Source organism: Nymphaea colorata, chromosome 5 (genome assembly GCF_008831285.2).
Source record: "Nymphaea colorata isolate Beijing-Zhang1983 chromosome 5, ASM883128v2, whole genome shotgun sequence".
NCBI lineage: Eukaryota > Viridiplantae > Streptophyta > Magnoliopsida > Nymphaeales > Nymphaeaceae > Nymphaea > Nymphaea colorata.
In genome coordinates this window covers 918,445-941,361 of record NC_045142.1, presented here as the reverse complement: position 1 = coordinate 941,361, position 22,917 = coordinate 918,445, and the positions used below count along the sequence as shown (strand labels likewise).

The following is a 22,917-nucleotide window of genomic DNA, read 5'->3' as shown; positions in this document are numbered from 1 at the left end:
GGGGAAGTTAGAAGTTTTGAACATCAAACGGCACGCTCTCTTTCTCTCTGGCCGTCAACTTGAAGCGCACGCACGCGGTTCAGAACTAAGGCGGTTACAAGGAAATTTCGGGCGATCCTGACCGTCCATCGCGGTTTCCCACTACCCCCGCATCAGCAACGGCTGTTGGCTGTCGGACGGAAATGCCTACTGACTCAGAGTCGAGGACCGAAATGGCCATTGACTCTCTCTCTCTCTCTCTCTCTTCAATCTTGAGATTTTTAATGGCGGGGCGGTGTAAATGAATCGGGTCTTGATCCGCTATTCATAGGCATGCAGTTTGATCTTCGATCCCGATTTGAAATCAAGAGATTTGGTTTCAAAATTTAGACGTGGGTAGAAATTTCTGTTGGAGTCTGGGTTAAGGGTTTTCATTGTAATTTTTGTTACTTTTGTGTGTTGTTTTAGACTCCTATTTGAAGACGATTTGTTTTTGTTTCAAACAGTGGAAGTTCAATGTGACAATGGACGTAGGAAGATCTTTATGTCCAGCTGGTATCCCATACATCATTTAGACAACATCTGAACTGATGCAAAGCACAGAAAAAAACTGCCTTGTAAGGGCTCATTTCTTCTTCGCTTTTCCCTTTGTTCTTCATTAATGTCACAAGAATGCCTTCCTCCACTTTTCACCAACCTGAAACCGGAGAATTGTAATTAGTAACCTCTCACTTGCTGGAAGACAGCCTTCATCGAGACACTTTTCTTTTTGGGACACGGGAAAGAACCTGACAAGTCCAACACTGTTAATTGCTAATATACTTCACAAAATCTAGTTTACATATCAATTCGCACGATCCTTTTATGGGTTTGCGAAAAACAACTCACGTAATGGCTCAGAGACTGCAGGAACGAGGAGGATACTTATGGACATTGGACAGTAAATTATGTCTCTAATAACTTTCATCTTGATTCTTGCATCTCTTGGTTCTCCAAGTTGTGTGATGTGCTTCTCTCGAGCGGGGGGAGGCAGGCGCTTCTAATTTATGCGAAAATATGCACCGTGCATATTGAGCCATTGACTATTCTGGTACTTCAAGGAAGAAAGGATGGAAATGCAACTGTGGGATTAAAACCCGATTCCCCTTCATCCGAATAACACGCAAAGCTGAAGAGAAGATTTTAAGTGGGCAGATAGATATTAGCGAGGGCAGATCGAAACCTGAGGTGGCATGGCTGCAAGAATCAACTCCAGTGCTGCAAGATGCAGTTGATAATTTGATATACATAATCTTGGCACCAAAAAATATGTCCAAAGTCCAAACTATACACCAGATCCCATTTAGGAACACATGCTCAGCCTGTGCAGGAAGCCAGTTGCCTTTTCTGCAGCTGACATAATATCATGGTTACTGATGAAACCTTCCTATTGGTGGAGATAGGCCTCTCGTTTCCCCTACGATACTTCAAGTAGAGCATAATCTCAAGAGTTCATTGCCGATCCAGACAGAGACTCTCTTGCTTCGGGCAACTGTAGTGGCTGATTTTATATTGGCCCCTTGATTCAAGTTCCTCTGTTCTTCGCACTGAGCTTGTCACACACACGAATCATAAATCACCTCGCTCCAGTGCATCCACAGACCAAAATTTTTCATTTTTTTTCATGAAGCAGTGTCTTGTACCTTAAATTTTGCACAAGATATGGTGCTATAAACTGAAGCACTAGGTACTATACCATTTTCTTCATTTCATCAGACAGATGTTCAGCCTCCTTGATTTTGCCTTCTAGACAAAGACAATTGATAGTCAGGATATAGCTGGCAACGTTAGGAACCATGCCATCTTCAGTCATTTTGGAAAGCAACCTTAGAGCCCTATACGAATTTCCTTGCTTACAGTAACCATTTATTAGTGTATTGTAGACGACGTCGTTGGGTTTTAACTGCTTCTCAAGCATCACATTGTACAACTTCCAAGCATCCTTCATGTTCCCCTGGTTGCAGAGACTGTGTAATAACACATTATAAGTATAAACATCTGCCACTATTCCCAACTTCTCCATAGAATCAAACAACTCAAAAGCTCTATCCATGTCGTTCTCCCTTCCAAAAGCATTTATAAGAATTGTATATGTAACCTTATTAGGCACTAATCCCCTTGACTGCATTTCTTCCATTAGTTTTGCAGCTTCAACTAATTTAGAAGAACGACAGAAACCACAAATGAGAGTGTTATACGTCACTAAAGATGGTGGCTGACCACTCGACTTCATCCGCTCCAAAATCCTCAGTGCCTTTACAAACTCCCCCTCTCTGCATAGCCCATCGATTAGTGTATTAAACGTAACAACGCTAGGAACCAAACCGCTGTTCTGCATTCTATTCATGAACCTGTCAGCCTCCGAGACCCTACGTCGTTGACACAGCCCGAATATGACAGTGTTATAAGTCACAACGTTCGGAACAACTCCTTCACTTACCATTTCATCAAACAGTTGGAAGGCCTCCTTCAATCTGCCAAGCTTGCAGTACGCGTGAATCAAGGAATTGTACGTAAAAAGATTCGGCAACACTCCGCGACGTCTCATCTCCGCGTAAAGGTCGAAACCACCGTCTTTGTCTCCGTTCTTTATACAACCATTGATCATCACAGTGTAGGTGTACTCATTAGGGGGAAATCCCTCCTCTTCCATCTCTCGAAATAGTCGTTTCGCTTCACCAACATTGCCAGATTTACACCAACCATTGATCAGAATCGTGTATATGATCACATTAGGCCTATGGCCCAATTCCCCAAACTTGGGTAAAATTTTCATTGCACTATCCATCTTCCCAGCTTTACAACAGCCTCTGACCATAACACCAAGAGTAAAACCATCCACACCCACCCTCCCGCCAAACTTATCAAAAATTCTCGAAGCCTCAGAAAGCTTATCAACATTGACAAGAACACCAAGCACATTATTAAAGGTACTCAGTTTAGGCGTCAATCCAAGGTCAACCATCTTATCGAAGGTCTCTAAAGCTGAATCAGCCATGCCCAATCGAGATTGTGCATTGATAATCATGTCAAAAACAAGTTGGGTGAGATTGGTGTGCTCTTTCTTTGAAGGAAAGAAGTGCTTGAGGATAGAGGAGAGGGTGAGGGGGCGCGGGAATTTGCCGGAGACGATGTCATGGATGAAAGACTCTGATTGTTGGAAGTTGTTTGAGGAGAGGAGGAGGAAGAGGAGGGTGGCTGCTGAATGGTGGGAGTGGTGAAGGCCACCATCGAGAGATGCAAAGTGGAGGACGAGAAGAGACTTCTGCGGTGGAGATTTGGCCATTCGCTGGAGCAAAGAGAGAGTTCGGCGGTAGCCTTCCGGCATCCCTGCCATGATGCGTTCTGTTCTAACTAATGCGTTTGGCATCGGCAGGAAAAGGAAATATTTTTCCGCGGAAAAGATCGCCATGGGCCCACAGCGTAGCAATTTAATTTGTTTAAAATGTTCTTAAATTTAGAAAAGTTTGAAATTAAAAATATTAATGTTTTTTAAAATGTATATTTCAGATATGTGTGTTCGAAGGGTGTACTGTCTTTTTATTAAGCAACTTTTAAATATCACAACTTTTTTTTCTTTTTTCAACAAGCACTTCTTAGTTCTTTAACACTCAAAAGAGAATTATAAAAAAAGTAAAATGTCTCTTTTTATAAATTATAAAGGCGGCGTTTGGATGACACTTTAAAACTAGGTTTTTGAAGTGTTTGATACCATCAAAATTGAGTTTTTTTTTTAAAAAAACTAGTTTTTGAAAAAAAACTAGTTTTATAAAAAGGAGTGAAAAACTAGATCCCTTTTGGGTTATTCAAACATCATGTTTTGGATGTGTCACCAACCAAGAAAAACAAAGTTTCTAAAACTCATTAAAATACTTGGTTTTTATGAAACTTAGTTTTTACAAAAAAACAAAAAAGAAATATTTTTGCATTTTCAAGTTGGTAAAAAAAAAAAAATCTGCTCATACACTTATTCCCATGTAGACTAATATAAATTAGCTTTGGAGTTGAGAAAAAATTTTCATTTGGAGTGCCAATTGAATGTTGGTTTGGAGTAAAATTTATCTTTAAATTCGGATAGATGTTAATACACATTACAACCCTCGACTATCTAAAAAGTAAGAAGAAAAAAGGACACAATGCCTGTGTTTGATTACCACAAACTTGAGATCCACAATTTTGAGGTCCAACCGGACCAACCCCTCCTCGGCTCCTCCCAATCATGTCTCAAATTCACTCTTTTTGTAATATAGTGTGTATTTGAGACCCACGCTGGGGTTGATCTTGAAATCTATAGTTTGTTAAAACTATAGATTTCAGCTGTCATTGGTTTCAGATCCGGATCAGTGGGAAATCAAACGCAACCAAAATCTTAAACAAACGGATCAGTGGGAAATCAAACGCAACCAAAATCTTAAACAAAGAATCCAGCATAAAGGATGAATTTGGAAAAGCTTCTAATTCTATTTATTTATTCAAGATTACATTGGGTATATTTTTAAAAGATAATAAACGTCAAATAAATTTTTGAAAACGATAGTTTTCTGGCCAAATGAGTATGTTCATATGTACTTCCATAAAGTTTTATAAAATAATAGTGTAGCAAAGTTTGTTTAAATTCGGTTTATGTTTGAACTTGGTAGTCTAAGCCGTAAATTTTTTGGACCTTACTGTTTTGGAGTTGAACTTTGGGATTACATTTGTCAGAGGTGGACTTGGATCCTTGGAAAGCAGAAGACAAAAATCTCAGGATACATAGTTCCAAGTCCAAATCTCATATATGTTTAAATTCTGTCATGAATCTGCTTTAATCTTTGAGTAACAATAATTTGTTAATTTTTCCGAACATTTCCTTAAATAGAAAGTTTTAGATGAACAAGAACAAGCTTTCCAATTTTAGCCATGGCTGCTCAGCTCCATTTGCAGTCTCACCTGCGCCATGTTTGCAAACATGAGAGGTCGTTTGAATGGGTTGGAACACTGCAGAACAGAACAAGCAGTTCCGTTTTTAGGCCTGCCGGCACACATCAGGGAACTAAAACCTAATTTCAGAGAATTTAACGATATGAAGTCTTGTTCACCACAGGGGCTTGATCACTTTGGACATGGAAAGAGGAATCTCACATCTTTCTCTGTATGCCAGTATAAAATTGCTTGAACAGAAAGCAAACCGAATTTGATAATGTACACACTGCAATCTTCTACTGTTGCCAGCAAGAAAACATGTGAACCAACACTACGCTTATGCTTAAAATAGTCTCTACTGTTATGCTTATAGATAATTAATTAAGCGGAACCTAACCAGAGGCTGATATTTTTTTTTTTCTTTCAGCATTGATTTTTTTGATGGGATATCTGACCTAAACACGGGCTGATCAACACAATTTGTGGGTATTTTAATTCAAGCATATATTTTCACCACTCATAGCTGCATCCGGCAGAGCTAAGGCAAATTGAAGCACATGTACGACTTGTCCTTTGGTACTAACGCAGCTCTGAACCCTAAAAAAGAGGCAAAGACAATGAGAGAGGTTACTAAGGCTATGAGATTAATCCTTCAATTCACCCGCGTTTTGTGAATTGTCTAATTAAAAGTTTTGGATGATCAACGGCTTGTGAATCGATAAAGCAGTGTCTAAAAATTAACTTTTTGAGAAAAACAAATGAAAAATTAATTAAAAAAAAAAACTCTAAAAGCATTTTACAAAAAGTTTAAAAAAGACCACAAATTCGATTCAGATCAACCAATATTAGCGGATTTTGTTAACATTGATTTAGGAAAAAATTATACAAAAGATGCCCAAATTTTGATAATAACACGTCACTGTTTAACTTTTGAGAGAGGCATTCTCAAAGAGCAGAGCAGCTTACTAATATAAAACATTAATTTTTTTTATATAAAATAACAAAAATACCTCTAAGAAACAATCCATCATCTCCCGGCTGATGAAAAAATTAATATTCTTTTTTGGCAAGTAGCGATATCAGAATCTCTCTCAAAAAATTGAGCATCTGTTTTTTAAGTTTGAAAAGTTGGGCGCTAATTTATTATTTTCCTAAACCTTAAACATTTTTGTGTAATTATTTCTTGATTTTAGCCTAGATCTCAACCATTAAAAACAATGAATTATGATTTGGTCATGAGTTCAAACTTCATTGTGTCTTCCTGCCATAGCATACTGGCTCTCTTATGAATCCGCCAAAATTTTATTGGAAAGTCATTGTCCTTAACATGTTTAAGTGGCATCATATATAGACATAACTGGTTAAACAAGTGCACCCTTGTCTCCCTAACCATTAAGAGTTGTTCGGCACTAGGAACACCGTATTGAGTGTTTCCAAATTCATGAAACACTCACAGTGTTCCTATTGTCGGCGTAAATTCATGGAACACTCACACGGGCATTCCTACCAAACGGCCTTTGAAAGGGTCTCGTATCTTTATTCTCCAAAGGAAAAAAAAAACCAGAAACATTTGTGAAGCCAGTTCATTTTCTCAGGTTTCATTAAATTATTGTGAAACAAATGATTTATGGCATGATACTATTCATAAGAAGATAAGATTGCAGGTACTACCTGGAAATATACATGCAGTCAGACAGTGAAAGCTCAGGGATAAGCACTAGGTTGTGTATACATCTAGTCATGGCTATATATAGAGGGAGTGGTCAGTATCAATTTATCAAAGACTAGTACTTCAACCAGGTAGGTCCTGCTCTTAGGCCTGCTCATTATCACAATGAATCCACCACACCTCACATTCAATCACAAATCAACTTTCATTGTGGACATGACATTGTTGGATCTATTCATATGTAGTGAAGTGCGGAGCTGGGATCCGGCACAAGCCTTTTCTGCAATTTTCTTGTCCAAGTACCTCTAAAATCTCGACGTCGATGTTATGTTTGGGGTGTTGTATTAATTGACATACATTGGGTTTTCACCAGACACTGTCATATGACATGATTTGGTACCAGATGAAAACATATATTTACAACACTGAGAGGATCCAAAAGACCTAAAAAGTGGCAAAAATAGAGAGTTAAGTATAACCAAAGTTAAGTGGTTCTGAAATTAAGAGGGAAGTTCTTGGCTGGTGAATGCGTTAAAGAGCGAATAGTAGTTGATATTTGTGCGCAGTTTTAAATAATATAAAAAACCAATGTCAATTAAAATGTTAAAAATGAATTTGGGGATCTAAAACATATCATACTTAACTAAAAAAGTAAGATTTGAAGGAAATTCTTGTACCAACTTTACATACGGATCGCATGTAGACGATCAATATTCGATTTAAACTTGAAATAAGACTATAATATATGACAATCTAATCGCATATAGAACTTTACAGAATCCCAACTAAGAAGAGCATATGAGAATATGATTAAGTAGTACGGGAATAAAGATGGGCACTTTGTTTTATAATGTGATCATGTTTTCATGCTTCACGTGAGGCCTATGTGTATCTAGTGCTTAGAACGTGTTTGGTTGGTGCCACTAATATTTCCAAAGTCACCCCGTCTGGTGTGAAGGACAGCAAAGCCAGTGCCTTCACATGCCAAAGGAAGCCTTGTATTCAGGAATTATTAAAAAAAAAAAAAAACTGAGGACAAAAATGTTCGGCCATATTATTATTGGGTAGTAGACCCGGCTCAGATTTATGGTCCAACAATCATATGTGATGGATCTTAGGGCTGCACATGAGACGAGTCGAGCCTGAGTTTGGTCAGCTTGAGCTCTGCTTGAACTCGACTCGTTTAACTCATTTAACTTGTTTAGGCATTACCTCGTGTAACTCATGGAACTGGTTTTGACAATATTATGTAAAGTACCAAATTGCGAATCATGTCAAGTATAAACAAGTCGAGTTCATGAGACTTGAACTTGACTTGCTTATCAATTAGAGTATCTTTGTAGTCTTGAACTCGGCTCGTTGATAAACGAGATGAGCATGAGTCGAGACTTTTTGAGCGAGTTCGACTTAATATGGGACGTAGGCTGAATCATAAAAGGTCCAACTTAACTATTTCTTTTTGGGTGAGTAAGATGAGTAATTCATTCGAACTGTCGAGAGAAGAAGCGAAACACCCACTCAACCTCTTGACCTCCTACGGTAGGAGGCCTACTTTTGGTTACAAGATAAGGAATTGATGCCCTAAAGATTCGAAATGAGAACCGACTGTCAACCAACTCCAACCCCAACCATTGTGCCACCCCTTGGGGATGTTCCAGCTTAACTAGTTGAAGTCAGGAAATCCATATACTAAATAAAGTCAATCTGATTGCTTAACCCATACTGTTGAGTTCGCCAAAATCCAAAAAATCTGGTTTTCAAGGACAAACATGTTCTCATCTAGACTTGTTTGACACTTTATAATATGTCTTCACGAAACGCCAAAAAGAATTCATAAAGATTTCAGTACAATTTCGTGGAGAATCCAACAAGCTGCGATTCCATTGGTTTAGAGAAAACATTTCCTTGCCGTCCTGTCGACATAAAACAGTGTCAATCTTGGGTGTTTAGCCAATTCTAGACCAGCAAGATCATGCTTCAAAAATTTTGTGCATGCAATTGAATTGACATTTCGGATCCAAGCCTTACCAAATCTGACGTGGTTTGGACTAACCGGATTCTAGTCCAGTAATTATGGAGTGGGTTCGAACTCGGGTCTTCATTTGGATGCAAAACCGGATGAGAGATCGGGATCTGATTGTTATTCCAATCATAGTTTCTTCAAATGAACCTGAGTCACCTGACTAGTCACACTTGGTTAATTTGGATCTATATCTGACCCTAACTCTTCCAAATCAAAATTTGTCACAATTTTATATACTAGACTAAACTTTTCAATGGGATGTTACAATCGACTCTCTCTTAAGATATATTTGTCCACACGTATGACTCACATTAACAAATTCAAACCAATATCTAATATGAACCACTAGCCTTTGCCTTCCCTTCCTTGAGTTTTTGAAAAATAAAATTTTATATACTAAGGTTCTTAAAAAACGTATATAGCCCTTATAAAACTTATGAAAAAATTAAATTATGTGTGGATAATTTTTTAGAGTTCTATTTAGTATTTCACCCCCACAAAACAAAATGGTAGTTCCACCCCTACAACCAGAACCCCATGAGAACACGGTTCCGGTTGCCCGTTAAACATGGAAAATCACTTGAAACCACGCTTTTTGAACGCGGCGTGGTGCCAAAACATGGTCTTGCCAAAAGCAAGTGGTGCTGCAAAATGTAGTATCTGCACCAGCTTATGGTATGGGAAATGGAGTCAGCCAAACAACATTCTCTTGCCAAAAGTACTGAAAAAGTGTGATGTTTCTCTGGCACCCAAACCCATAGGAAAGTTTTTGGGAAAAACCAAAATGTCTTACTCCCAAGCAATGGAAAGAGTCCAAAGAGCTCCCTCAAGAGAGTCCTCCAGGGGTGGAGACAGGGGTGGGCAATTGCCCACACGGACCCCCAAAAACTGACAATTTTTTTTTTCCATTTGATGCTTCTTAAAAATTTAAAATTTCCATCGCTAGAATACGTGCCCGTCTAACCCCAGAAACCTGCACCGGGAAAACTACAAGAAACCCCAATTCAAGGATCCCAATCAGATTTCAGGACCACTACCGGAGGATGCCTAGATAATAGTTTCCATGGAAGTGGTTATAATAAAATTAGTCTCTGCGGAAAAACAGAGCAGCTGGTGGGGTTCTGGAGATGAAGGAAAAAGGATGAAAGGAAGAGCGTCTGTGTGTCACCTTCTTTTGCAGACCATAAAGTGCTTTAGAAGCAAGGAGCTGGGGCCCCCTTCTTCACCACTTTGCATAATGGCGGTCATCTTTTCCCCACCATATCTCATCATCCCTCCTTGAGAATATGTGCCTGAGTTCAACCCACCACCAATCATGCTGTCCTCAAAAGAAACAGTGTGACAACCACATCAATGTGTTCACTTGCACTTCCCTTTTTCTTTCCATTAAATGTCGTCTACGGGGAAGAACAGTTCGTGGGCAGTAGACCAGATTCATTTGTACAGCAGACCTCCTCCGTCTTTCTTTTCCGGGCTTTAGAATCTTTTCAATTTAAGCCAAGTTTGGTGAAAGAGTCTGTAGTTTAGCTGCGGGCGTTCTTCTTGTTGAAGCAACCGAAAGGAATTCTTGCATTCAGTGCAGAAAGTGAACACCAACCTCCCTTCTCTCTCTCTCTAAACAATTAGTAAGTACGACGCTTACGAAGAAGATTCTTCGTGGCGAAATTTCTCGGAAAGTGAAAATAAGATGAACAGAAAACTAGGAGTCGGAGTCCACAATTGGGGCCTGGAGGGGCCCTCTTAATAAATAAAGTTTCTGTCTAAATCGGTTGATAAAGCCTAAGTTTGAAATGGACGGATGATCGACCCCATTTTCTCTCTCTCTCTCTCTCTCTCTCTCTTATCGGATTCAGATGCCTTGAAATAAATAGGAAATCTACTTAAAAATTGACCTTTTCTTTGTTTTCTTGCCGAACTATATACTTTCTGGGCTCAAAAAAACTACAATTTTCAATAATTGTTTAGGCTTTCACATGTGGATTTTAGCATTCAAAAGCTTATCTCACCTAAGCCAATCCTAAAGCAGATCTCACTGGTTCAATTAAATGAAAAAAATGGAAAACAACCGCATTTTGTAGTGAAGACGCAATGCCTAAATGGGTTTTGCCAATCCTACCAATAGCGTCTCCCGAGATGTACCAGTACGTCACTCACTATACTAAAATATTAAGAAACTTGTCGTCTGAGAATATGAGAGAGAGAGAAAGAGGAAGGGAGATGAGAGAGACAGGCACAATCAAAGCTCCTAAATTTCAATAAAGAGCTTGTGATTTCCAATGGTACAGGCAGCTGCTGCTGCAGCAGCTACCACACCATGCTTTAATCGTTGAAAGGTAGACTCTGCAGTCCATTGTGTCCAGAAGAAAGAAAAGGGAAGGAGCAGAAGCCCTTGGAAACATAAAGCTGCTCATTTTTCAGTATAGAAGATAATCTTTTGAAACACGGATCACACAATCAATGTCACTGGATTGATCAGCACCAACATCAGTCCTGTAGAAAAACCATGCTCTTCATTCCAAGTATATATGTCTTTTGTATCCTACAGATCATTCCATCACACTCTAAACCAGTACAGAAACAATGAAAATGAAGAGGAAGAAGAAGAAGAAGATGAAATACCCATTTTTGTTTAGCCTCATAAAAAATTTCAACACTACAATACACACTCTCAAGTTTAAAGGAAAACAATAACTTCTCACACAAAAACTCCAAAAGAAAATACAAGAGAGAGACTCACCACTGCAGTCACTAATCAGAACCCGGCCAACTGTACATCATACCTCTCAGTCAAGAGAGAGAGAGAGAGAGAGAGAAATAAGAAAACCAAAATCATAAAGTATCGTTTTTGCAAAATTAATGTCCAAGGACTGAGAGAAACGAACACGGCAAGGCCCATCTGTACACCACGCCCCTCAATTCACAGAGAGAGAGTGAGAGATGAAATGAGAAATAAAATAAAACAAATTGAGAGATAAAAAAAGAGTCAGAGAGAGAGAGAGAGAGATTAGTGAGCCATGGTGGTAAGGCGGACGGAGGGGATGTGAGATAGGCTCTTCTGATGAGGCATGGCGAGCATGGCGGTATGGTCCAAGAAGTCGTTGAGGGAGGCGACGGCCTGGACGACCCTTCTGAGCTCCTCGCCGCTGGAGAAGCCGGCGCTTCCCGCCCGCCTCACGGCGTAGACGTAGAAAGTAATGCAACCTTTCCTAAACTTGAACCGCGCCATCTCGAACCCGGCGAGCCCGCGGATGAGCCGGCGGTTGACCTCCCCCAGCGCGATCTCCGACGGCCACGACCGCTCGACGCCGGCCCTGAGGGCGCCGGACTCGAAGACGAAGATGACGACCTTGGACTTCTTGGTACCGAGGCCGAGGGTAAGGGTGTGGAGGGCGTGGTGGGCGAGGATGGTGAAGTTGGTGGGCAGGTAAGCGGCCGTGGAGGAAAAAGGGGAGGAGGAGGAACCGGTGGTGGACACGGCGGCAGCGGCGGCGGCGGCGGAGGGGAGGAGGCGGAGGAGTTGGGGAGGAGAGGCGCGGCGGATGGTGAAGTTCTTGATGAGGAGCTGGCCGCCGAAGCGGAGGCCCTTGACCTTGGATGCTGGAAGGAAGGAGGGACTCTTCTGATCCTCCATGCCCCTTCCCGCTGCTGATTGTTGTTTACACTTCGACCTTCTCTCTGTCTCTCCTTCCCGCTGTATCACTACTCCAAAAATATGCCTTTAGAGAGCCAGAGAGAGAGAGAAACGGGGGTCACCAGACTCCTTTTTCTTTGTCGATTGCTCCTTTTTCTTCGTCCATGTGGAAAGCGATACTTTCTATCAATGGCAGAGGTAGACACGCAGACTGAGACAGAGGGGGCGATGAAATAGATAAGAAAATAGACCTCCGGTAAGAAAAGAGAGGAAGAAATGAAACGGACAACAAATGACACCCCAAATTAAATAACGCGCAGAACTCAGAGAGGAGAGAGAGAGATGGCCTCCTGGTATCTCGGCTTAAAAAGATCAACTGGGGAGCAATCGACACACCAAAGAAAAATAACGCCAACAATCAGAAGAATCACGAGAGCGAGCGAGAGAGAGAGACTGGTTCCTGCCGTCTCGGCTGAAAGGCTCGCTTTCCCTGCTATCGATGACATACGCGTGTATTTTCCCTAGAATCGTTCCGCTTAATCCATACATGGTATAAAATTGATTGCATTTTCTTCATTGTTTTAGCTTTTGATGTCATCTATCTGCGGAACTGGTTTAGTTGAAATTCGAGTCGCCAAAGAAAAGAACCACTGTTTCCATATTTTTTGCTGAATGAGAAATTCAATCACTATAACCCGTCTCAATAGATACTCCTTTTCTAAAATCACGTAGTTGATTTTTAAGTTTCAATGATGCTGAACACATCTATTGCATCAATTGATGTTAAAGCAGCTTTTATATATATATATATATAAACACATTTTTATTAATCGATTTAATGCTATTCTCTCTCTCTTTTCATATAGAGACGCCACCCTGTTTAACATGAGCATTAAGTTGATTACAAAGGAAAATCAGGGAAATTTCCAATGGCAAACTCGTTATTCCGTTTCTCAGAAGGGGTCAATGTGGGCCTTCTGGTTGACAGGAGTGAAGGCGACACTGTAACGGAGGAACCTCGTTGTTGTTGGGACGTGTCAGTCTTGGACGAAAATAGCCTCGTAACATAACTTCTAAATGACGTTGTTCGCGCACCCTTTAGTGGGAATAACGAGTATGCCCTTTGACGCTTTTGGTTTTTGGGAACCCGCTTCGCAGGATCTAATTGGCACCATAAATCCATCTAACTTGCCAGGTCCAGGTCCAATTTACACGGATTTGGATCTTTTGAACTCATATCCAAACCCACCGAACTTGCTTAAGTGGTATAGTGACGAATTTCGGTTGATGATTTTACCACCTAACTCTAACTCTGTGAAGGTGGTAATCAATCCTTCACATCTATCGAACTCCAACTTTCCTTGAACTAGTAACTACAATCTTAAATAAAGATCCCGATGTCCAATTCCTTCACAATTATTAAATGCAAGTGTTTCAAGTTCAGATAATCTATACTTGATGAGATTGGATCGAAGCCATTTTCGACTTACTGGACTCACTTAGTTGAATATCAAATCGGAATCAAGGCAATCTTTGCTGCTAAAATTAGGCTTTTGACATGGATCTATATTTCGCCAAGAATTAAACTGCCGGGGTTCCGACGGTGATCCAAAATTGACCCACCAACCAAACTTGGCTTTGGATCTAGATTTAACAACTTCTAGTTTGAATGAGGTCAATGGTTAGATGCTGGAGATGAGTTGAAAGAGGTCAAGAGTTCAATACCCGCAGTTTTCCTACCTTATTAAAGTAGTGGTAAGGATCTGTCCAACCTCAGCTTTCTTAAACAAGGGGTAAGGGAACGAATCTACGTCAAGAATCAAGTGCTACTTTCTAACAAACACAAGGAATCGATTTATTTATCTCGGCATTTGTTGATGGAGCTTTCTTTTGTACACCAACAAATTATAGTGAACAAATGTGAACCAAGAAAAAGAACAGTTTGGTATTCGATTTGTCCACTTGGGAATGTCCGATTTTTCACTCAAAGTTTAGAACAAATTCGCTCAGCTTCGAGGAACGAGACCACAGAGACAAGCAAACGCGAGGCTGGACACGCTCTCTAAGCAAGGTGGTTGAGCAGATGGGCCCGCCTCACGCTCTCTACCGACGCACTCGCCGCTTGAGAGCCGTTCATCTTGTGAGATGAGCGGCCATACACGTATGTCAGAAACTTACTTGCAATTGGCTCAATAAGCTGAGCTCAGTATGAAATATATCATGGGCCTGTTTGAATCGGCAAAATGTTTAATATGAATAGGATAACTAAAAGCAAAAATGATAATCTTTTTTTAACCAATTCAATTCAATTGGCGTAAAGCCCATGGCTCATCAAACTAAAGATACCAACTCAATATTTTTGTTGCTTGAGATTGTAAAAGGGCATGATCTAAGATCGAGCTTCAAATCATTAATTTTGTTGTTTCCTACAAGGATCTGGGGTTAGTGCAAGGGTCAGGGTGGAAGCCAGTTTTAATTTCAAATTCTTGAAGTATCAACCCTCCCGTATTGCAAAAGGGTACATCGACATGCAAATTGAAACATAGATGAAGCGCCATCTTGAGGAAGCATAAAGTAGCCCTGAAGTTTAAGGGGATGACGAGTAGGAAGGAGGCTTCGGCCTTTGTTTGGGTAGTGGGAATTGTCTCCCGCTCACCTAAAGTAATATTGAGGGGAGCGTATGATCTTAAAATGCAGAAGAGGTATCAAATTATATGAGAGTCAGGTAGCTTGTAAGAAAATCTCAATTCAGAGTTTAAATTTGAATATTAATTGGATTCATATTTAGTTATTTACCAGTCAAATCGAACTACTTGGGGATGAGGAGAATGGTGGGGACTTGAGCATTCTTCTTAGGCGATATAATGAAATGTTCTTCTTAGTAAGCAAGGGCACTGGGCTGGGCCGCCGCCGATACTCAGTACCCGGCCCGACTCGGTCTTGGGCCCAGGCTCGAAAAAAAGGAACTTGGGCCGATAAGCCTGTGTTGACCCGATAATGAGTTTTTTTATTTTTAATTAATATATATATATATATATATAATATTTTATTATAATTAATTATATTTATATATTTTTATTTAAAAATATATTTTTAAATGTAATCAGTTGGGCCAGACCCAAGCCCAGGTTTTAGATGTCAGGCCGGCCCAATGCCCAGTCTTACTTCTTACTCACCCAACAACAAAAAGAATGTCGCCTTGATCTGACTTGTGATAAGAACTGGTCCATCTAAGTCAGGTAAGGTTTTCAAAAGCTATTATAAAAAAGGAGCCAAGTGAATACAACATGGGCGCCTTCAGAATTATAGTCCATCGTAAGGTTTTCAAAAGCTATTATAAAAAAGGAGCCAAGTGAATACAACATGGGCGCCTTCAGAATTATAGTCCATCATAAGCCTGGACACCGGACCGGGCCACATACCCGACCTAACGTAGGCCAAAGCCCGAGCCCTTAAAAAAGGAACCTGGGCCGAACCGATAATGAGTTTTTTTTTTTATATATATATATAATTTGTTATTTAAAAATATATTTTTAAATTTAATCGAGCCGGACTGAGGTTTTCTGAGTCGGGCCAAACCCAGGCACCGTTTTAGATGTCGGGGCGGGCAGACTCATTATGGGCCGGGCCCAATGACCAAGCTTAATCCACGTTGTCAGGTCCCTTTCAATTAAAGTGTTTTTTTAAATGGTCAATACGGATAATGGCTTTTAAAATTAATCGCTATATTTTGAAAATTATTTGTGTAATTGAATGTTATCCATTGGAATTAGGAATGCAATATAAGCTGTATTGAGGCCCAATACATTCTGCCTTACAAAAGTTAAATGTGGAGACCAAATAAGACAGAATTTGTGTCAGTCTTACATTACAGTTTCATATGAAGATCAGATCCATATCGTTGGTTGTGCTAACGAACTGTAACAATGAGTTCTTCCGCTAGCTTCAAAACAAAATTACCATCAATGAAAATGATTTTTACAAAATTTTGGGTGTTCAACCAATCTCCATGCATTTAAAAGAACACAAAAAAGGGGGCTAACATTTAATGCAATTGAATCAAAGGAAAAAAAACGGCGGTTTACTGCTGCAGTCAACTCTCGTGCTTGAAAGGATAATTTCATGGCGGTCTCATATTCTTAAAATTTTTTTAGCTTGACAATGAAGTCTAAAATTTAATCAATGAGAACAGTATCTTCCTATCCAATTTTAATTCGATTATGAACAACAGAATGTAGCCAAACTAACTTTAAATTACAAAAATGGTAATGACTGAAAATGTTTACAATGATTTATTCCCGGCAAGGCCAGGCGGGCTGACTAGCTTATTACTGTTTCTGCTCCATACAAGATGTCTGTAACTGTGGAGTGGCAGCTAAGCCACCTGATTAGGAAGAGACATCAACTAAGTAGTTCTGACAATGAATGACCTGCCAAGAAGAATGTAAATGAAGAAAACAGGTATAAAATCAGATCATGAAGCATCCGCAGTCCTGGCCTTTATTCTCATAAACTAAAAGTAGTCGTGCATAAACTAATGCTAAACCAAGTGCTTGCTAAAATGTGTCAACAAGGCCATAACTGATTCCTGAACAACACACCTGCTGATTCAGGATGGAGACGTTTCCGTACCATCATGGAGTGCACAGCAAACAGCTGCTTTGTGGTGCCCTTGGTAAACTCTGATAGCCTCACCAGTTGCCATGTTCCACAACCTTGCAGTTGTATCTGAAGAAGCTGGAAAACCAGGAAGGAATAAATTAAAGTGAGAATTTAGCGAGAGATTAAGAAAGCATTAGTTACACAGTACACTTACCCGTAATTAAGTAAGCACCGTCGACTGAGAAGACACAGTCCCACACCCAACGTTGATGTCCTGTGGCAGCACAGACACATAGCATGCAGTTTACCACAAAGATGAGAAATTGAAATGAAGTTCAAGCAAGCCACAGGACATTTTGAAAAGGACATGCATCAGGAACGTTCCACAAGCTCATCCCTAGAAAGGAGGTGGTGCATGGGCTAGTCTTGTTCCCCCTCCAGTTTGGTGAAAGCTAGGAACAGGGTCCTGAACCAGTCTGTCAGGATCCCAGTGTAGTGGCAACTGCAGCCATGTAATTCCCCTGAATGGGATATATTTGTGTACGTGACTTTCTAGAAAAATGGGCTCCACCAGCAATGATAAATACAAAAAGTAGCACTAGTTGTTCACCTGTTAAAGTTCGCTCCAGAGTAAAACCATCAACATTCCATATCTTAACCGTCTGATCAGATGACGTTGTGGCCAAATACCTAGAATCAGAAAAGGAAAATACCAACGTGTTCAATAATAAATTTATAGTGAACTTAACGATAACTCTCAAAGGACCCAGCTGCTTCAAAATTTTTCCACAGGTCAAGTACCAAAACAATGTCTCTGGTGAATTGCCCAAATAACTTCCTGAGCCTCAATCAGATTCACAGATGCTAGATTCCATAAAATACGATAGCAACACCTCCAGGCAAATTCTGCAGACCAGTTTTCTTCCATACTTAAGTATATGGTGTCTCGATAATTTTATCAGAGCTTACAGAAAGGTGTATTGAAAGACCAAACAAGAGCATGACCTAAGGCACCAATCAAAATCATCTTATAGGTTGTAATTACTAAGTTGGAAACAAAATCCAAACCAACACAATGAAGCAGCACTTTGAACCATTTAATGTCCAAACCATAGACAACAGGTAATTAACATTGTCAAAAAATAACATAACAGCAGCATCTTGTGTTCATATCATCCAGTGCTCGAGTGATTGGATGACGTACACCTGTGACTGTGATGCTTAATCACTGATTTCAGTGTGAAAAGTTTCAGTCAAGAACACTAAAGAACAAAGAAAAATTTGTTCAATGAGATGCACAGAGGACGCAAAAGACATTCTAACCTGTTAGGCTCACAGAATTCAGGTGACAGTAAACACTTTAAGATATAACCACTATGTGCTTGTAGCTTGTGTAACGGCTCAAAATTAGTCATTGTCTGCAAGAGAAAAAACATTATTATAGCAAGCAGGAGGACCCTTGCAAGCATTTTTTTTTGTTCTTGTGAACATCAATGTCATACAAAGCTAAACCTGTGTTCCACGCAACAAGCGCCACACATAACATGTGCCATGGTTGTTTGCTGCTACAACTAAACTCCCATCCCACATGACAGTCAATGATCTTACAGCTGTATCGACCTCTGGAACCTGCAGTTAGGAAAAACTGCCAGTCTTTCATCCTGAATAAGTCAGCTTAGGCCTTAGAACATTGTGAATACTTGAACCAAAAGAAATTGGAAACCATTACCAATTCGCAGCTACATGAATTTGCAGTTAAATCCCATACACGTATATTCCCATTTTGATCTCCAGATATCAATTCTGTCTGCAACAAGAAAGAAACTCAGCTGATTAAGCATCCAGAGAGTCAATGTACCAAACAAAACATTGGGACATCGATAATTCCAAGTACAGGATGCTCAATAGTAACAAGAAAAATGTCATTCATAGACAAACATAAATTATCGATGCATTAGCTAAGAGTTAATATCCATGAGAGGCTTATGATCAAACAAGAGCTTCATAGGTGTATGTGTTGCTGCATGTACACAAAGTCACAAACTAGGATTTTCTACAACATACCTGGTTTGGATGCAGCACAACTGTGTTAACAGCAGCCCGGCTTTCATATTCCCTCTGGCAACCAGGTGCCCTAGAAATCAATTATTGAAAAGAGAAAGAAAAAGGAACAAGTAAGAATCACTTATTTGGACCGTGCCAAGCATTTATGATTGTCTAACAGGACATCTAAGATCTCCAGGAACAAAGATATGACAAGGAAAAAAAATCAGTTGATGTTGTCAAATAATCTGGGACACCACAAGAGTGTTGAGATGCTAAGATGTACACGACAATGGTAAACTCAACAAAACAGAAAAGGAGGGAGAGGGCAATGCCCATCAAAGGAAAGGACAAATTAATATTTATGACAAGGAAAATGAGCCCAGCATAAAAGAGTCTCCATATTCTTCTAGGCTACAAGAAAAGAAAGCAGCCAAAAGGAACTTTGGAGTTGTTCACACTTCACACTACAAAAACCAAAAAATTCTCAAAATAAACAGTAAATTCTTTTCACTTTCTGCTGTTGACATTGAAAATGACATGAACACTTCCTAGACAAAATAAGAGGTGTTCACATCAGATTAGAAGAGCTTTGCCACAGGTGTGAAAGAATAAAAAAATCAAAAAAATTGTCTAATAAATTTTCCAACCCAAACTTTAGAGCAACTGTAGCAGATGGCCAGAATTGTAGCAATTTTGTAGTAGATGGTCAGAAAATATGTATAACATTAAATTGTATCAGTTATTTTGAGAAACTTCTTTAATCTGGCAAGAATTTATTCTACATATTTAACTAGCAGAAAATTTATTCTAATTCTAACCCAGCTAACAATTATTTCCATAGTTGTAAGTTGTAACAACCCCAAATAGTTGAAATGGACATTGTCACAGGAAAACCATCTTTAGGTTGCCAGAGATACACTGCTGTCTGCATTTTGAATAGAGCACTGATCTTAAACAGTCACATGTTGATGATCTACTGGGTCATTAAAATAGCAAATTCTGAAAATCCCATTCTCAACTCATTCACATGCATAGGAAGGGAAAGGGGCACACGCACATCCTGCATGCATAGACTCTATCACAGCATATTTAAATATTATGAATTGCACTTCATTTTAGAATAAAAAATCTTGACAAACTCCATGATAAGTTGAAAAGATATTTATACACAGAATATTATCATATTTGTGAAAATTTACATTATAATATCTTTACATAGTTATTCTATAACCAGTAGAAAGCCTCATATGTCCTATCATATGGCATTCAGAATCCTCTGGTACAAAAACACAAAGTTTTTCTTTCTACATAAGGCAGTAAATATTAAATCTGAATATTATTCACAGAGAACACTCTTCTTACCAATGTTATCACTGGCATAGCGTATCGCGTATTGGTCGGGCTGACCTATACGGCATATCGTAACGTATCGTAAAATTAATTTTTTAATTTTAAAAAATATTAAAAATTCATAAAAAATTCCAAAAAATCATAAAAAATCCAAAAAAAATCCGAAAAAACAAGTAAAAATCAGAAAAAATCAAGAAAAATGTATTTGAAGGAACATTCATCATTCATGTATATGATTATGAAGTATGAACTATGAAGTATGAACTATGAACAACACATTCCAAAATAAGAAATCAGAGATTTAAAATAACATAATAAGCAGCTAAAGAGAATTCGATTACATCACAATTCATAAGTTCAAAGTGAAAACATATAGTTATCAATCATGATTCATTCAAGTTTCAATAGAAGTTCTTCACCGGCAAAACTTGATGTAAATGGAGAAAATCTCTCCCTCCCACGTCTCTTGCAGTATTTAGAAACAATAGAAGAGAGAGAGAGGAGCGTAAGTTTTAAAAAAAGACGCAAAAAAGGGGCCATCGGACCCCTTTTTCATTTTAACCCCGTACCGTACGATACGGGGGTGTATCACCCGTATCGTATGATACGGACGATACGCGTGCGATACGCACGCGTATCGTGCATATAACATGTATCGTATCATTTTTGTTGATACGGACGATACGTATCGTACGATATGCGTCCGTATCGTACGATACGGATAACACTGCTTCTTACCCTTCACAAAAAAGTACATGTGTCTTAATGGCGCAGAAATATGTTTGAGATAGGAAAGCAACATAACTGGAGCAGGCAATTTGACATCAGTACTAATTAAAAATAAATGGTGCTTAACACCAATTTAAATATGTTACCATCATCCTATAGGTTTTTTGTGAGTCGCATTTCTACCTTTTCTTTTACCATTCTTCCCAAAAGAACCAGCAAAAATATGTTAGTTGCATCCTTTTTTGCATTATCCGATATTGCTTCCAGACAAAGCAGAGTTCACAGAGACAGTTATAAGATCCCTACAGGATGACCCCTTTCTTGGCACAAATATTTCTAATAGAATATTGGTGAAAGTTAATAAGATGATTATCGCAGGGCCTTCATGCTGCCTCTTGGCAGATGATATCATCAGACTGCTAAAAGCTTCATATCTATGAATCTCCAGTCGCTTGACGTTCTATTTATTGTCATAAGAAATTATTATATATCATAAAAAGTGTCTTAAAATTCTGCCTGCGTTCAAACAATGCCTGCAATTTAGAACATTCTTGGTAGAATCCAAAACTATTGCCAATCATGATCAAAGATGAATATTCAATTAAACAAGAGATTAACAAGAGGCCAGCAGTTAAACGATGCCCGCAAACTTTCATTGGACTAGGTTACCTCCCACGAGCAAATTATTCTTCCAGACAAGACGAAATGAACACCACGAATAAATGAACAAAAAACACGATTAAGATCAACAAGTATAGCCGCAGATAAATAACAAAGACGCCACTAAAAGGTATAGTATTTACCAAATGTCAACCAAACAAATAAAATTTAAGAGCAATTACCTCAAATCCCAAATCTTTACGGTACCATCTTCAGAACCAGAATACATCCAGTTTCCCTCACATTGGAATCCAACGGCCATGACATTATTAGTGTGGGAATCATAGGTAAGCACCTGCAACTCAAACCAATGACCGCTAACAACTACCATCAAACGCTAACTGGGATCGTGCAGTAAAGGGTTCAAAGTACCGGTTGAGGGCTGTTGGAGTTGACATCGAACAACTTAATATGAGGGTTGCCCGCCGCAGCTATACGTTGTTTATCGGGAGTGATCTCCAAGCGGTTGACTTGCTGCCCAAATAAGTACCCGCCAAATGGGGATTATCAAAAGCCATTGAACCCAGGGTGTTCAAAGGAAAGTTTAAGAGAAGGAGAGAGAGAGAGAGATACAGAATCTGGGTATTGAAGGGTTCGGTAGCAGCGACCGCTACGCGCCTCCCAGAACCTGATCGTGTGGTCGTAACCCGCTGTGGCTAGGATGACGGAAGGTTGAGATTGAGGCATCCCAGTTGCTGGATTCAGAGAGCAGCTGAGGGGCTTGGTTCCATGGAGTTTCTCGGAGTCCGAGAAAGCCAAATAAGAGAGATTCAGGACTTCGGTTTCTCCTTCATCTGCGTTCGGATCCCTCCCTCTCCCCCTGCCTCCCGCTCTCCCTGTGGACGAAGAGACGTCCGCAGAGGTTTTATTAGAGTTTTAGCCAGCCAGAAGCCGAAAGGTCCAACATCATTCAGGTTTTCGGTCTCCATGGTGTTGAAATCAGGATCGGACACGGTTCTCTTCAGTAGATCCGAATCGGAAACAAATGCAAAATGTCTGAATCCGGTCCCAATCCAAAATTGCGTAATGAAAAATGGGTCCTGTCTGGACTTGGTAAGCTCTGGATCTTATTCATCTCCGACCAACCATGTAAACCCTGTCGTTTTTTTTTCTTTATGCTATTTTTTTTCAAAACTGCCGTATTAATAATAATATTTATTTTTCCCTTAAGAATTGCTTAATGATTTTTCAGAGTTTGCAACGGTTCCGTATGAAGATTTGTATTTATCAAAGGACCGCTCACGTCTCTTTTAGTTTTTCTTTACTTGCCCCTTCTTCTGCTTCTTT

At 39.5% G+C, this 22,917-nt stretch overlaps 3 protein-coding genes across 4 annotated transcripts; all 3 read right to left on the bottom strand.

Annotated features, from left to right (window-relative positions):
* Positions 1 to 94: 94 nt before the first annotated feature.
* LOC116254355 (pentatricopeptide repeat-containing protein At4g11690-like) lies at positions 95 to 3,355 on the bottom strand. The gene is given in 2 exon segments (XM_031629729.2): positions 95 to 1,720; positions 1,723 to 3,355. Coding segments are annotated over 2 exon segments (1,713 nt in total). The 3' UTR covers positions 95 to 1,640.
* A 7,864-nt stretch (positions 3,356 to 11,219) lies between these two features.
* Positions 11,220 to 12,703, bottom strand: LOC126410079 (uncharacterized). Its single transcript, XM_050077959.1, has one exon. It carries the CDS (start codon positions 12,241 to 12,243, stop codon positions 11,617 to 11,619), a length of 627 nt encoding a protein of 208 aa, XP_049933916.1. The 5' UTR covers positions 12,244 to 12,703; the 3' UTR covers positions 11,220 to 11,616.
* A 3,714-nt stretch (positions 12,704 to 16,417) lies between these two features.
* LOC116253954 (target of rapamycin complex subunit LST8) lies at positions 16,418 to 22,509 on the bottom strand. Of its 2 annotated transcripts, none has more exons than XM_031628957.2 (11): positions 22,204 to 22,509; positions 22,003 to 22,104; positions 21,813 to 21,925; positions 18,910 to 18,979; positions 18,575 to 18,652; positions 18,358 to 18,474; positions 18,169 to 18,263; positions 17,456 to 17,535; positions 17,060 to 17,119; positions 16,876 to 16,980; positions 16,418 to 16,673 (listed from the first exon to the last, which is right to left on the bottom strand). In XM_031628957.2, exons 1-11 carry the CDS (start codon positions 22,315 to 22,317, stop codon positions 16,645 to 16,647), a joined length of 963 nt encoding a protein of 320 aa, XP_031484817.1. In that variant the 5' UTR covers positions 22,318 to 22,509; the 3' UTR covers positions 16,418 to 16,644. The 2 variants fall into 2 exon arrangements, with proteins under 2 accessions (XP_031484817.1, XP_031484818.1); XM_031628958.2 differs by having other exon boundaries at positions 16,845 to 16,980; positions 22,204 to 22,508.
* Positions 22,510 to 22,917: the final 408 nt, after the last annotated feature.

Excerpts from the sequence above, each read along its gene's own strand:
- LOC126410079 (XM_050077959.1), bottom strand. The coding sequence starts at position 12,243 with ATGGAGGATCAGAAGAGTCCCTCCTTCCTTCCAGCATCCAAGGTCAAG.
- LOC116253954 (XM_031628957.2), bottom strand. The coding sequence starts at position 22,317 with ATGCCTCAATCTCAACCTTCCGTCATCCTAGCCACAGCGGGTTACGAC. Across the intron at positions 21,926-22,002 it reads ACTCCAACAGCCCTCAACCG|GTGCTTACCTATGATTCCCA; the intron begins GTACTTTGAACC and ends TTTGAGTTGCAG. Across the intron at positions 18,653-18,909 it reads TTGTGCTGCATCCAAACCAG|ACAGAATTGATATCTGGAGA; the intron begins GTATGTTGTAGA and ends TTCTTGTTGCAG.